The 13,723-nt window shown below is 36.2% G+C and overlaps 2 protein-coding genes across 2 annotated transcripts in view; both read right to left on the reverse strand.

Moving 5' to 3' along the window:
- LOC142336574 (uncharacterized) overlaps positions 1 to 2,895 on the reverse strand; it is a 76,994-nt gene extending 74,099 nt beyond the window's left edge. Inside the window, exon 1 of the mRNA XM_075385484.1 lies at positions 2,776 to 2,895. Coding sequence (XP_075241599.1) covers positions 2,776 to 2,895 — 120 coding nt within the window. The remainder of the gene's footprint in view (positions 1 to 2,775) is intronic.
- The window catches only part of LOC142336089 (mothers against decapentaplegic homolog 1-like), a 536,849-nt gene that overhangs the window by 150,736 nt on the left and 372,390 nt on the right, over positions 1 to 13,723 (reverse strand). The gene's annotated exons all lie outside the window — the stretch shown is intronic.

Raw genomic sequence — 13,723 nt, forward strand, 5'->3', positions numbered from 1 at the left:
CAGATGCGTTATTTACTATTTCTGCAGTAGGGAATTTTGAGTATCTATCTATGCTTGTAATGAAATATTGTTCTATGTCTTTTTCTTTAAAAATCGGCCCACCAAAATCTATTTGGATTTCGTCATTTGGTTCAATGCATTTTGGCAAAAGTGACCTTTTGCAATGCGGAATCACTAATTTTAAATTCTTACCAGTTTTTGTGCAGGCTTTGCACTCGCTTGCTTTTGCCAATATATCCTGGTGGATATATGGCCAGGAAACGTTCTGTGCTAGAGACAACATAGCAATACTCCCTGGGTGTGCAGAATGAATGTCTTCTAGCACAGCGTCTTTGATTGCTTTGGGGATAGCAATTCGTTCTTCGATGCATATGCAACCATGTTTAACGCTGAGATACCACCAGAAGGAGAAGATGCATGGACTGATTTCTTTTAGCCTGTCTGGGTCGTCTCTGTGGACAAAATCGCGAATTTCTTTTAGTTTTGCGTCTTTTCCAGTGAGGATTGCCAGCACCTCCTTAATGAAAATTTTTTGAGGGTGTCCGGGAAGCGTATAACTTCCGCTGCATCTGCAACACTGGTAAGGGTGTTGTTTTAGTGTTCTAAGAAGTATTCGTCGCAGGTAGAGATGGAGAATTGTCTGAGAAAGCTACTCGGGCCTTTATTGGAATTGATTTATCGGTCCTTGTTTGTAGTATTATAGAAGTTGAAATAATTGAATTATTCTGATGCCAATTGATTCCGAGTGGATTTTGGACAAAAAGCGAGGTAGTGTTTAGCGGGTTTTATTTATACTCAGGAGTTTGTGTTTTCGCGCTTAATTTGAAGAATTTGTGTTGATTACTTGATTTAATGTCAATAGTGGGCTTTTATTGGGTATAATTGTTCAGATTGTTCACATTCGTTATTGTCTGACTTTTGCATTGCATTTACAACAAATTTGTTTACAATGTGATTTATGCAGTGATGGATTAATTGGTACAATTTGTTGTTGTAAAATTTTAGAGGGCATTTTCTATGCGAATGGTATATTTAAATGCGGATTAACAGTTGAATTATGATGTGTTAATTGCGGCGCAAATGGTAATGATCTTTTGGGATGTAGTGATTGTAATGCAACCGGTTTAATGTGAATTTGCAAATTGTTTTATATTAACGTAGGTATTTGCCGCACGATTAGCCGATTTGAGGAATATGATGGTGAATGTGATTTTAATATGCTATTAAATTTTTGTATATTGTTGTTTCTATTTCTAATTAAGTGTTTAGCTGAGTCGCGAATTTTAAAAATTGTTGCCTACCCAAAATGTTCGTAATAAATAGAGACTTTTTTAGCTTTTGCAAACGGGTTTGTAGATATATAATCCACAAGGCCCATTTTCGCTCCCGTCATATGTTCAATTGTGAAATTATATGGGAGTAAACGGTCAATCCATCTAGAAAGTCGGCTATTGCAGGATTTGTTTGATATGTGTTCTTTTAGTATGGATAAAAAGGCACCATGGTCTGTTATGACAGTGGAGTTCTTCCCCTACAAATAGAATTTAAAAAAATCGTTTGACCAAAATCTTCTCAGTAACTCCAATTCATTAACGCTATAACTTTCTTTTGTAGAATTTAGAAATTGCGACGCGAGTGCTATAGGTTTTCATCCGTTGGGAGTATTCTGTTCAATTGCAGCTCCCACACCTGAACGCAAAGCATCACATTTCACTCGGACGTCTAATTTAGGATTATAGTGGCTGTTCTCAGTGCCTGTGGCAGCTTTGTCTTTTAGTCAATTGAAATGTTTGATGTGATCCTCACTCCAAATAAATTTCGTATATTTTATGAGAAGTGGTCTAACTGGTAGGCAAAGTTGTGCTAGGTGTGGTATGAATTTGCCAATATAGTGTAATGACCCAAAAAAGGATCGCAGACGTTTTAATGCTGATGCTGGTGGTATTGCTAATATAGCTGCATTTTTAATTTCAAGTCGTGATATGCCAGTTAGGGTATATTTGTACCAAAGCCATTCAATATCTGCTTTTGCAAAGTGAAATGTTTGAAGATTAATTCTCAAGTTATCTTGGTCTAGCTTTTTGAGACATTTTCTGACATATGTCATATGATCAGATTCAGACCCCATGCTAGCAATTATAATATCATCTAAGAAGCAATAGGTGTTTTGGAGAGCTACAAGTGTATAATCCATGGCTTTTTGGAATTCTGCCGGTATGTCAGTGAGGCCGTAGAATCCTGTTTTGAATCTATAACTGCCAGTGGATTCTCCACAAATGATGTTGAAGTTACAATGTTTTGCAGTATCTTTGTGTGATTGTAATTGACTATAACCATATTTGAGATCTATTATTGAAAAATATACTTGTTGACCGCTTTGAGTGTTTGTGAGGTGTTGTGAGGTTGAATCTATTAAGATGTCTATTTTGGGCATTTGATAATTGTTTTTGTGTTTAGCTTTATTTAACACTTTAGAGTCTAATGCTAATTTTATAGTTTGATCTTTTTTACTGTAAAGACGATTGGAGATATGAAACGGTCTACCGAACAACTAGACAACTTTTCGATATGACCTTCCGCCGTGACCCTAGGTTGTAAATTTATTGGAACGCGTCGACCTTTTTGGTGCTTTGCTGTGACCTTTTGATGGAACCTGGATGTCGCTACATTTGTCTTTGAAAAGCCAATTCTTGAAACCAAATGGGGAAATTGTGCCGCGATTGTGTCTTTAATAGTCTTTACAAGTAGAATTATTAAAATTATTCACACATTTACCGCTTTCTGCTTGTTGTTGAACAACTGCGAGGCCAAGACTGTTGAAAAGGTCTCTTCCGATGATGATCTTATGTCCGTCGTCCACAACTGTGAGAGGAGCGTCATTGCATGTTCAGTCATTGTATGTCACCATTGTTTCAAGTTGTCCAAGAATTTTATTCGGGTCATTTGAAAAAGTTTTCAAGTCCTTGTTTTGTTTTGTGTTTTGTAGTGACCCATTTTGCGGATGGTGTAGTTCGTAGTAGTCTGTTTGCCAGCGTTTTGGTGATGAGGCTGACTAGACTTCCAGAATCAATCATTGCATTTGCTTGTACTTTTCTAATAGTATTTTAGCACTTAAAGGTTCCAGTTGGTTTGCCGAATCACAAGAGATGGCAGCCACATAATCATCTGAATCGCTGTCGTAGTTGGAGTCATAGACTTGATCATAGAATTGTTGATAGCTCGTGATATAATTGACTGATTCTTCGTCATCACGTTTTTCAGTAGAGTTGTCGATTTGGCTAAAATTCGTTTGCGTAGGTTTAGATTATTTTCCTTGTTGTTTTTTTTGGTATTCTGAAATTTTTTCGCGAAATTCCTGTTATATCACAATTATTGCATATTTTTTTCATTCGCGGGGCAAATTTGACGGTGACTGTGACTCCATCGTTGGCCACAATTGGCACAAATGCTAGTATACTGATAGTTTTGCGGGACAGTTGCGTACCGAGTGAAGTCCTTACGAGTTGGTTGGCAATTCGCGTTGCGATTGCTGGTTTGGGAATTGTTAACAGCATTAACTAAATTGGTGGCTATATTCAAATTTTGATTTATTTTCTGATGGTTTTGTACTCCATTTCCATTTGTATTGCGACCTCGAGAGCCTTTGTAGGCGAAACGGTTTCTTTCAAGAATTCTTTTTGAGTATCATGGTCCAGCATGTTAAGTATAAATGTGTCTCTGATGAGAGTAGTTTCCTCATCCCCGAGACTGCTGTTTTCCGCCTGTTCGATATAGCGACCGTAAAAACGTTCAACGGATTCACCCTTTTGTTGCTTAGATGACCAGAATACGAAACGATCTTACGTGATATTCCTAACTTTAATGAAGGAATCATCCATTGCCTGCCAAAATTCCTTGAATGGTTCTCTTTTTTGAAAATGGTGTTGTTTATTTTTAAAGATACGATGTCCTTCTGTTCCGATGTGCTTAAGTAAAGTAGTGATGCAGATTACTGCTCGCGAATTCCCCAAGAATTATCCCCGCACAAAATGCCAATTTCATCAATCTTTTTGCATCGATTTTGCCAATTTAAATTTAACTGCTGATTGAGAACTTTTCGGTCCCTTTCTGTTGCTTGTGTATGGTTCTTCACTGGCTCCTCGTATGTCGGGTCGAGCGGATATGTTTTTGTAGAAGGTGGTCCATTCAACTGGCGTTCAAATTGAATCCCTTATTTCGCCAACAAGTCAATCGAGTAGCAAATGCTTTCCAAACAAATTGGCAAAGGCAATTGCGTTGCGTTTGCTTATTAACTTTCGGTTCTTTGACTTCTCAATCTGCGAAACTAGTATTCGCGGTGCGACTGGCTCAATACCAAATTGAGCAAGATTAATTGAAAAGCGATTGACTAATGTTAAATTAGAACTGAATTGTTGTAGCAGTGCAAATTGGAGAGTGAAATTAAGATTAAGCTAAAACCGAGATTAAAAGGAAGTAACATTATTTCACAGGTTAATCACATGCAAGGAAGTGCTCATGAAATGATTACACGCGTGATCAGACAGTTTCCTGTCTAGGATATCAACAGACATTAGAATATGTATGAAGAACTGAAATAAATAACTAAATGGAAGCACCTGTCCTTCAAATGGAGAATATGAACTAGAATACGGTAATGGATATTCTGAGGGTAATATCCATCCCGTATGACATTTCGGATCCACTTTGGTAAAATTTATATAGTAAATACTTTTTTTCTCAATTGGGCTTAACAATCCGCGTTCCATAAACCAATTCCCACTTCAGTGATATTCGTCTGATATTTTTTTGGATGTACTCTTGTTCTAGTCATCAACCAGCATTTCCTTCAGGTTATATTTCTTTAAAATGTTGAAAAATATAGATATTATTGTAGCATTAGTAGATTAAATGTTTCCCATTTTCTTTCCTGGGTCAGCGCCCGTGAATATTGTTTTTCAATTGCGTCACATTCCCGAGACGATTGCAGCTGCTTTATTTGTTTAGTATGTTCTCCATTTGCATATCAGTTTTCAATTGTGCACTATGTACCTGCCCAGGATGAGGTCCTCGTTCAAAATGATCTATGAAAATACCCATCCAGACTGTTTTTGCTAATGAAAATAACCAGATAGAACAAAAATTCCTATGATCCAGACCTTTGCCTCGTTCAAAACTTTGATGCGTTCATGTGCTCGTTCAAAAACGCTGATGAAGAGACCCGTGAAGACAAAATGCGATATGATACAGACTTTGGCTCGTTCCATTTATGAAAAGACTCAGAAAGACCGAAAAAGTTTAAGATACATACTTTGGTTTGTTCAATTTATGAAAAGACTCGAGTTGAGAATTACCGACAAAAAGGCGCAGATTTGACGACACATTATTCACAACAGCTGCACCTTGATTGACTTTGGATTGTTTATGATGAGGAAAACGCGTATATTTTATATTTGGCTGGAATTGTTTAGCTGCAGTTGGCAATTGGCACTATAGTAACGAGGAGGAGCAGTGGAACGAAGGTTTTTGGGAGCAAGATCAATTTGAGGATGGTCATTGTGTAACTGGATTATAATTGGTTGATACGGAACATTTTTTTGATGTTCGGGTTTTGCAAAGTATTGTGGATGTGAGGCTATGGTTAAGTAATGGGGCACGTGGAAAGGAGTATAGATGGACAGTATTGGTGGCAAGGATGGACTCCAGATGAGAGGAACATCACTTTACTGGTGCGCCATTGCGCTTTTGGGAACCTGGGATTAGAGGGAAATTGGCTAGAGGAGGCCATTTGTTTTGGGGCTGGACATTAGTTCCAGGAAAAAGAGCAAAACAAGCGTTTCGAAGTCACGGATTAAAATTTAATTGTTGTTAGAATATGGGTTGATCTGAAACGTTTTCAGGGATAGTTGATGTCTCATGTCTACTGGCCTCTGAACTCTTAAATTGTGCGTTTGGAGGTAGAATAAAAACCCGGGCCGAGGATTTTCCCCAAAAATAACGGGGAAAAGAGTGTAAAGAGTGTAAAAAAAATATTTTTACACCGTTAGTGCTACCCTTAATAAGGGTGGAAAAAGTGTAATTTAAGAGTGTAAAAAAAGATTTAACGGTGGAATAACGGTGTAATTTCTTACGATTACACTCTTCCTAATTACACCTTTAACTTATTTTTACACCCTTATTTTACACCATTAAATCTTTTTTTTACACTCTTCCACTCTTCTTCTTATAATTACACTCTTGCATTACACTTTTTCCACCCTTATTAAGGGTAGCACTAACGTTGTAAAAATATTTTTTTACACTCTTTACACTCTTTTCCCCGTTATTTTTGGGGAAAATCCTCGGATCGTGAACCGTCTCGAAAGCACGCGGTAGTCTAATCAGATGCACTAAATGAGTCAATAAATATATTTATAGCTACAGTAGTGTCGGAAATATCTCAATTTGATTTAAAAAAATCAACTCTTGAGATTTTTCCATTATGATTTGGGTGTGTTTCCCTCCTCCTTATCTCAACCGGGCTGGGGACCGGCTACGGCGGAGTTATGAACATTCAACTATAGGAGATTTTTGAGCAAAGCACTGGCCAGAAAACCAGGCCTAAACTCTATCTCCAAAACAAAATAAAAGCAAACAATAAAATAGCTAAGAACAGTCGGAAACAATAACAAAAACATAATAAATTACAAAATATATTAAATAAAATAGTATAAACAAAGAAGTAAATTTTTAAGTAAGCAAGCTACACCAGAAAATCTTTTTTTCCTAGATTCTATATACCCTAGGGATATTCTATACCGAGTTTAGTTTGATTTGAACAACCTCCTGGCCCAATAAAAGATAACTATAGTTAAAATTCGCTAATCAAGAAATTTGCAAATTTCCGTATGAAACACTAACTTTTTTCCTAGGCAAGCTATACCAAAAATTCTTTTTGTTTTACACTCTAGATACACATGGGATACTCCATACCGGGTTTGGATTGATTTGGACAACTCCTTGACCCGGCGAAAAAGACCTATTTTTAAAATTCCTTATTTGCGAAATTCGCAAATTTCCGTACGAAAAACTAACTTTTTTCCTAGGCAAGCTATAGCAAAAATTCTTTTTGTTGTAGACTCTATAAACACAGGGAATAGATCATACCAAGTTTGGTTCGATTTGGACAACTCTATGACCCTATCAAAAAGACTTATTTTTAAAATTACTTATTTGAAATAATCGTAATTTTTCGTTCAAAAACCTAACTTTTTTCCTAGGCAAGCTATACCAAAAATTCTTTTTGTTTTACCATCTAGATACCCATGGAATACTCCATACCGAGTTTAGTTCACTTTAGACAACTCTAAGACCTAATCAAAAAGACCTATTTTTAAAATTACTTATTTGAAACAATCGCAATTTTTCGTTCAAAAACCTAACTTTTTTCCTAGGCAAGCTTTACCGAAAATTCTTTTTGTTTTACCATCTAAATACCCATGGAATACTCCATGCCGTGTTTGGTTCACTTTGGACAACTCTAAGACCTAATCAAAAAGACCTATTTTCCAAAATTAGTTAAAATTAACTATTCGAATTAATCGCAAAATTCCGTATGAAAACCCAACTTTTTTCCTAGGCAAGCTATAGCAAAAATTCTTTTTGTTCTAGACTCTAGGTACCCATGGTATACTCCATACCCCGTTTGGTTTGATTTGGACAACTCTAAGACCTAATCAAAAAGACCTATTTTCCAAAATTATTTAAAATTAACTATTCGAATTAATCGCAAAATTCCGTATGAAAACTCAACTTTTTTCCTAGGCAAGCTATAGCAAAAATTCTTTTTGTTCTAGACTCTAGGTACCCATGGTATACTCCATACCCCGTTTGGTTTGATTTGGACAACTCTATGACGCTATCAAGAGACTTATTTTTGAAATTACTTATTTGAAATAATCGCAAATTTCCGTATGAAAAACTAACTTTTTTCCTACGCAAGCTATAGCAAAAATTCTTTTTGTTCTAGACTCTAGGTACCCATGGTATACTCCATACCCCGTTTGGTTTGATTTGGACAACTCTATGACGCTATCAAGAGACTTATTTTTGAAATTACTTATTTGAAATAATCGCAAATTTCCGTATGAAAAACTAACTTTTTTCCTACGCAAGCTATACCAAAAATTCTTTTTGTTTTACAATCTAATTACCCATGGGATACTCGATAACAAGTTTGGTTCACTTTGAACAACTCCTTGACCCGATGAAAAGACCTATTTTTAAAATTCGTTATTTGCGAAATTCGCAAATTTCCGTATGAAAAACTAACTTTTTTCCTAGGCAAGCTATACCAAAAATTCTTTTTGTTTTACAATCTAGTTACCCATGGGATACTCGATAACAAGTTTGGTTCACTTTGAACAACTCTTTGACCCGATGAAAAAGACCTATTTTTAAAATTCGTTATTTGCGAAATTCGCAAATTTCCGTATGAAAAACTAGCTTTTTTCCTAGGCAAGGTATACCAAAAATTCTTTTTGTTTTACAATCTAGTTACCCATGGGATACTCGATAACAAGTTTGGTTCACTTTGAACAACTCGTTGACCCGATGAAAAGGACCTATTTTTAAAATTCGTTATTTGCGAAATTCGCAAATTTCCGTATGAAAAACTAACTTTTTTCCTAGGCAAGCTATACCAAAAATTCTTTTTGTTTTACAATCTAGTTACCCATGGGATACTCGATACCAAGTTTGGCTCGAGTTGGACAACTCCTGGACCCGACGAAATAGACCTATTTTTAAAATTCAATAATTTCAAGTTATTCGAAACAATAGCAAATTTCCGTATGAAAAACTAACTTTTTTCTAGGCAAGCTATAGCAAAAATTCTTTCTGTTTTACGCTCTAGGTATACATGGGATACTTCATACCGAGTTTGGTTCACTTTGGACAACTCTCAGACCTAATCAAAAAGACCTATTTTTAAAATTACTTATTTGAATTAATCGCAAATTTCCGTATTAAAAACTAACTTTTTTCCTAGGCAAGCTATAGCAAAAATTCGTTCCGTTTTACACTTTAGGTATACATTGGATACTCCATGACGAGTTTGGTTTACTTTGGACAACTCTAAGACCTAATCAAAAAGGTCTATTTTTAAAAATACTTATTTGAATTAATCGCAAATTTCCGTATTAAAAACTAACTCTTTTCCTAGCCAAGCTATAGCAAAAATTCGTTCTGTTTTACACTCTAGGTATACATTGGATACTCCATACCAAGTTTGGTTCACTTTGGACAACTCTATGACCTAATCAAAAAGACCTATTCTTCAAAATCATTTAAAATTGAATATTCGAATTAATCGCAAACTTCCGTATGAAAAGCTAACTTTTTTCCTAGACAAGCTATAGCAAAAACTCTTTTCGTTCGAAATTCTAGGTTCACAGGGGATACTCCGTACCGAGTTTGGTACGATTTGGACAAGTCCTTGACCCAATGAAAAAGACCTATTTTTAAAATTCGTTATTTGCGAAACTCGCAAATTTCCGTATGAAAACCCAAGTTTTTTCCTAATCAAGCTATAGCAAAAATTCTTTTTGTTTTACAATCTAATTACCCATGGGATACTCGATAACAAGTTTGGTTCACTTTGAACAACTCCTTGACCCGATGAAAAGACCTATTTTTAAAATTCGTTATTTGCGAAATTCGCAAATTTCCGTATGAAAAACTAAATTTTTTCCTAGGCAAGCTATACCAAAAATTCTTTTTGTTTTACAATCTAGTTACCCATGGGATACTCGATAACAAGTTTGGTTCACTTTGAACAACTCTTTGACCCGATGAAAAAGACCTATTTTTAAAATTCGTTATTTGCGAAATTCGCAAATTTCCGTATGAAAAACTAACTTTTTTCCTAGGCAAGCTATACCAAAAATTCTTTTTGTTTTACAATCTAGTTACCCATGGGATACTCGATACCAAGTTTGGCTCGAGTTGGACAACTCCTGGACCCGACGAAATAGACCTATTTTTAAAATTCAATAATTTCAAGTTATTCGAAACAATAGCAAATTTCCGTATGAAAAACTAACTTTTTCCTAGGCAAGCTATAGCAAAAATTCTTTCTGTTTTACGCTCTAGGTATACATGGGATACTTCATACCGAGTTTGGTTCACTTTGGACAACTCTAAGACCTAATCAAAAAGACCTATTTTTAAAATTACTTATTTGAATTAATCGCAAATTTCCGTATTAAAAACTAACTTTTTTCCTAGGCAAGCTATAGCAAAAATTCGTTCCGTTTTACACTTTAGGTATACATTGGATACTCCATGACGAGTTTGGTTTACTTTGGACAACTCTAAGACCTAATCAAAAAGGTCTATTTTTAAAAATACTTATTTGAATTAATCGCAAATTTCCGTATTAAAAACTAACTCTTTTCCTAGCCAAGCTATAGCAAAAATTCGTTCTGTTTTACACTCTAGGTATACATTGGATACTCCATACCAAGTTTGGTTCACTTTGGACAACTCTATGACCTAATCAAAAAGACCTATTCTTCAAAATCATTTAAAATTGAATATTCGAATTAATCGCAAACTTCCGTATGAAAAGCTAACTTTTTTCCTAGACAAGCTATAGCAAAAACTCTTTTCGTTCGAAATTCTAGGTTCACAGGGGATACTCCGTACCGAGTTTGGTACGATTTGGACAAGTCCTTGACCCAATGAAAAAGACCTATTTTTAAAATTCGTTATTTGCGAAACTCGCAAATTTCCGTATGAAAACCCAAGTTTTTTCCTAATCAAGCTATAGCAAAAATACTTTTTGTTTTAGACTCTAAGTAACCATGGTATACTCCATACCCCGTTTGGTTCGATTTGGAGAACTTCTTGGCCCAATAAAAGATAGCTATAGTTAAAATTCGCTAATCGCGAAATTCGCAAAACTCCGTATCAAAAACTATCTTTTTTCGTAGGCAACCTATAGCAAAAATTCCTTATGTACTAGGCTTTAACTTCACGAGGGATACTCAATACCGAGTTTGATTCGATTTGAACAACTCCTGGACCCGATGAAATAGACCTATTTTTAAAATAATTATCGCAAAATTATTCTGAAATAATAGAAATTTCCGTACGAAAACCCAACTTCTTTCCTAGGCATGCTATAGCAAAAATTCTTTTTGTTTTATACTTTCATTACACTGGTGATACTCCATACCCAGTTTGGTTTGATTTGGACAAGTCTGTGACCCTATGAAAAAGACTATTTTTAAAATTACTTATTCGTAATAATCAAAGTGTTTCAAAACGCTGATGAAATATAAATCACCCAGGAAAGCAAATTTTATAAACTTTCTTTTAATTTCATCTAGTTAAAAACAAGTAAGAAAAATCTAACAGTACTAATCATGCTCAAAGTGTTTTAACACGCTGATGAAATATAAATCCCCTAAGAAAGCAAACTTTATAAGCTTGTTTTTAATTGCATCTAGTTTGAAAGCCTGGACATCAGTTGACTTTGCAACACGGTAAGCGAGAGGTTCAAAAGAGTCTGAATTCCTGGCGAATTCCGTTGACCTCAGATCGACTACAAATTTTTCAACAATTTCGTACAGCTGTACAAAACACTGCAACTCCGAATCTTGCTCTTTGAAAAGCAAAATCTGGCCAACTATGGTCTCACCGTTCACATCGATAGCAACAAAACTGTTGGCGTTTGATCTTGTATAATTCTGACTATCAAGATAAAAGCGCCCTCGATACCTACAGAACAAACGGGCTTCAGGAAACTTTTTTTGGGTTTCATAAAAAAAGTTGTTTCTTTCTAAGCACAAATCCTCCGTGATACCAGTTGGTCTCCTCCTCAGATTTTCAATATACGCTTTTAGATGGTCATCTTTCACTTCGAAGCTTTCAAGTTGTCGGTTTCGTATATAACGACTAACGATCAAACTGCAGGTATTGACACTCCCCGTCAGAGTTTTAATCAGATGATTGTTGGCATTTTCAAACATCGTAGCTGAAGTAGTCCATAACGGGCCAAATGTTTTGCACTGCCAGGCCAGGTGTCGCAGCAAATGGAAGTTGATAGAGTCAAATTTCTTTAGAGGATAACGAAACGACATGTTATAGCAGAAAGCCTCCAGAAGATGTCCACATAAGTTTGCATTTGAGGTATTCTCGTACAATGATCGCAGTGAAAACACCAGGTAGTTGAGATTTTGCATGTTCGCATCATGTGCAGCAGAACTCTCAGAAAACTTTTGAAAAATTAAGGGTGAAAAATAGAGCAAGAAAGTTTTCAATTCATTTGCTTTGAAGTGATCAATTGAATTGAGAGACCTAATTGACCTTTTGAACTCGTTGGGAAGAACTACTTGGCAAGTTGCATTGTCGATTGCGCTTAGTTCCGTCAAACTTAGTTGCTCGGCAAAAAATTTTATGACGTCACTGGCCACACCTTTAAGGCACTGATGCATCGTGTCTACTGGACACGTCAAGGGAAGATTTGGGATGATGTCAAACAGTTTAGAGCGTCCTTTAACGCCTAGTGTGTCCACCTCTGGGTCTTTCTCCTTCCTCGACTTTCTTTCCTCGACACTTCCGCTTTCAGCCTGCATAACAAGAATATGATGCTCAGCAGGGTTCCGCATTGAGAAGGATTTACTGTTTGGATAAGAGTGAGTTCCTGGAAATCTTTGAAACCCTCGCATGGTACAAAGACCGCAGCCGTAATAACCATTGAATTTTTTCATATTCAAAACATCATGCCTGCACACAAGGTCTACCACGAGAAAAATTGTTGTAAAACTGATTTCGTATAGTCTCCCCTTGTAACAAATATTCTGGGGTTTCGCAAGTTCAGATCTGTAGTGTTCAAATATAGGGTCCCAGAAAACTTTTCCTTTTCCGTACCACAATGAGCAAAGAAAGATGTTGTCATATGAAGCTCTTAATTTTGGCGGCAGATCAGCAAGAGCAACCCAAACAGGGTAGGCTGAGCAATCACTCGACTTTCGAACTTCAACTCCATCTATGTTTAAAATTAGTTTCACGTTGATTGTCCCGTCATCGAAAAGACTTGTTAGCTTGAGATCCGTTTCGGTTTCTGGGTTAGCGTAATCTATAATTTCGTTGATGTACTTTTCTACTTTCTCCTTTAGTTTTTCTGCAAAGTTAAGAAAAATAACTTCTCCGCTGGCATTTTTTTCTGTGTCTTTTACGTAGAGATCCGTTAATTTCTTGGTTTCATTTTTTATAAAATTGGGAGTAGTCACATTGTCATGGGGATGAATAATTTTTTGCCATTTCAGCAAATCGAACAGAGCTTCGTCGGGTAGACAATGTCGAGCAGCAACTGCAAATAAACCCATTGACGCATTATGAACAGTTACATTCGAGTTACAAGTTAAGGGATTCGAAGAAAACTGGAAACTTCTTTCTGCCACATCAGTGCCATCACTGTCATCAAGATCATCTTCGTCATAATCATTGGAGGTCACCTCAGATTCTTCTCCAATTGGGAGGTCAAATTCAGGTTCGGGTTCAAAAGAGGCTTCGGTTTCAAGGTAATCGTCAGCAGAACATTGCGAACTCACTTGTGTATCTGTTTCCTCAGTTTCAACTTCCGAAGAGCGAGTGGCATCTATCTGGTGTATGAAGGTTCTGATTTCGCGACTGGAACCTTCTAAGATTCTTCTTTTGACCCGCCTTTTCCGTTGATTTC

The sequence above is a fragment of the Convolutriloba macropyga genome, chromosome 3, assembly GCF_964194025.1.
Source record: "Convolutriloba macropyga chromosome 3, txConMacr16.3, whole genome shotgun sequence".
In the NCBI taxonomy this organism is placed as follows: Eukaryota; Metazoa; Xenacoelomorpha; order Acoela; family Convolutidae; genus Convolutriloba; species Convolutriloba macropyga.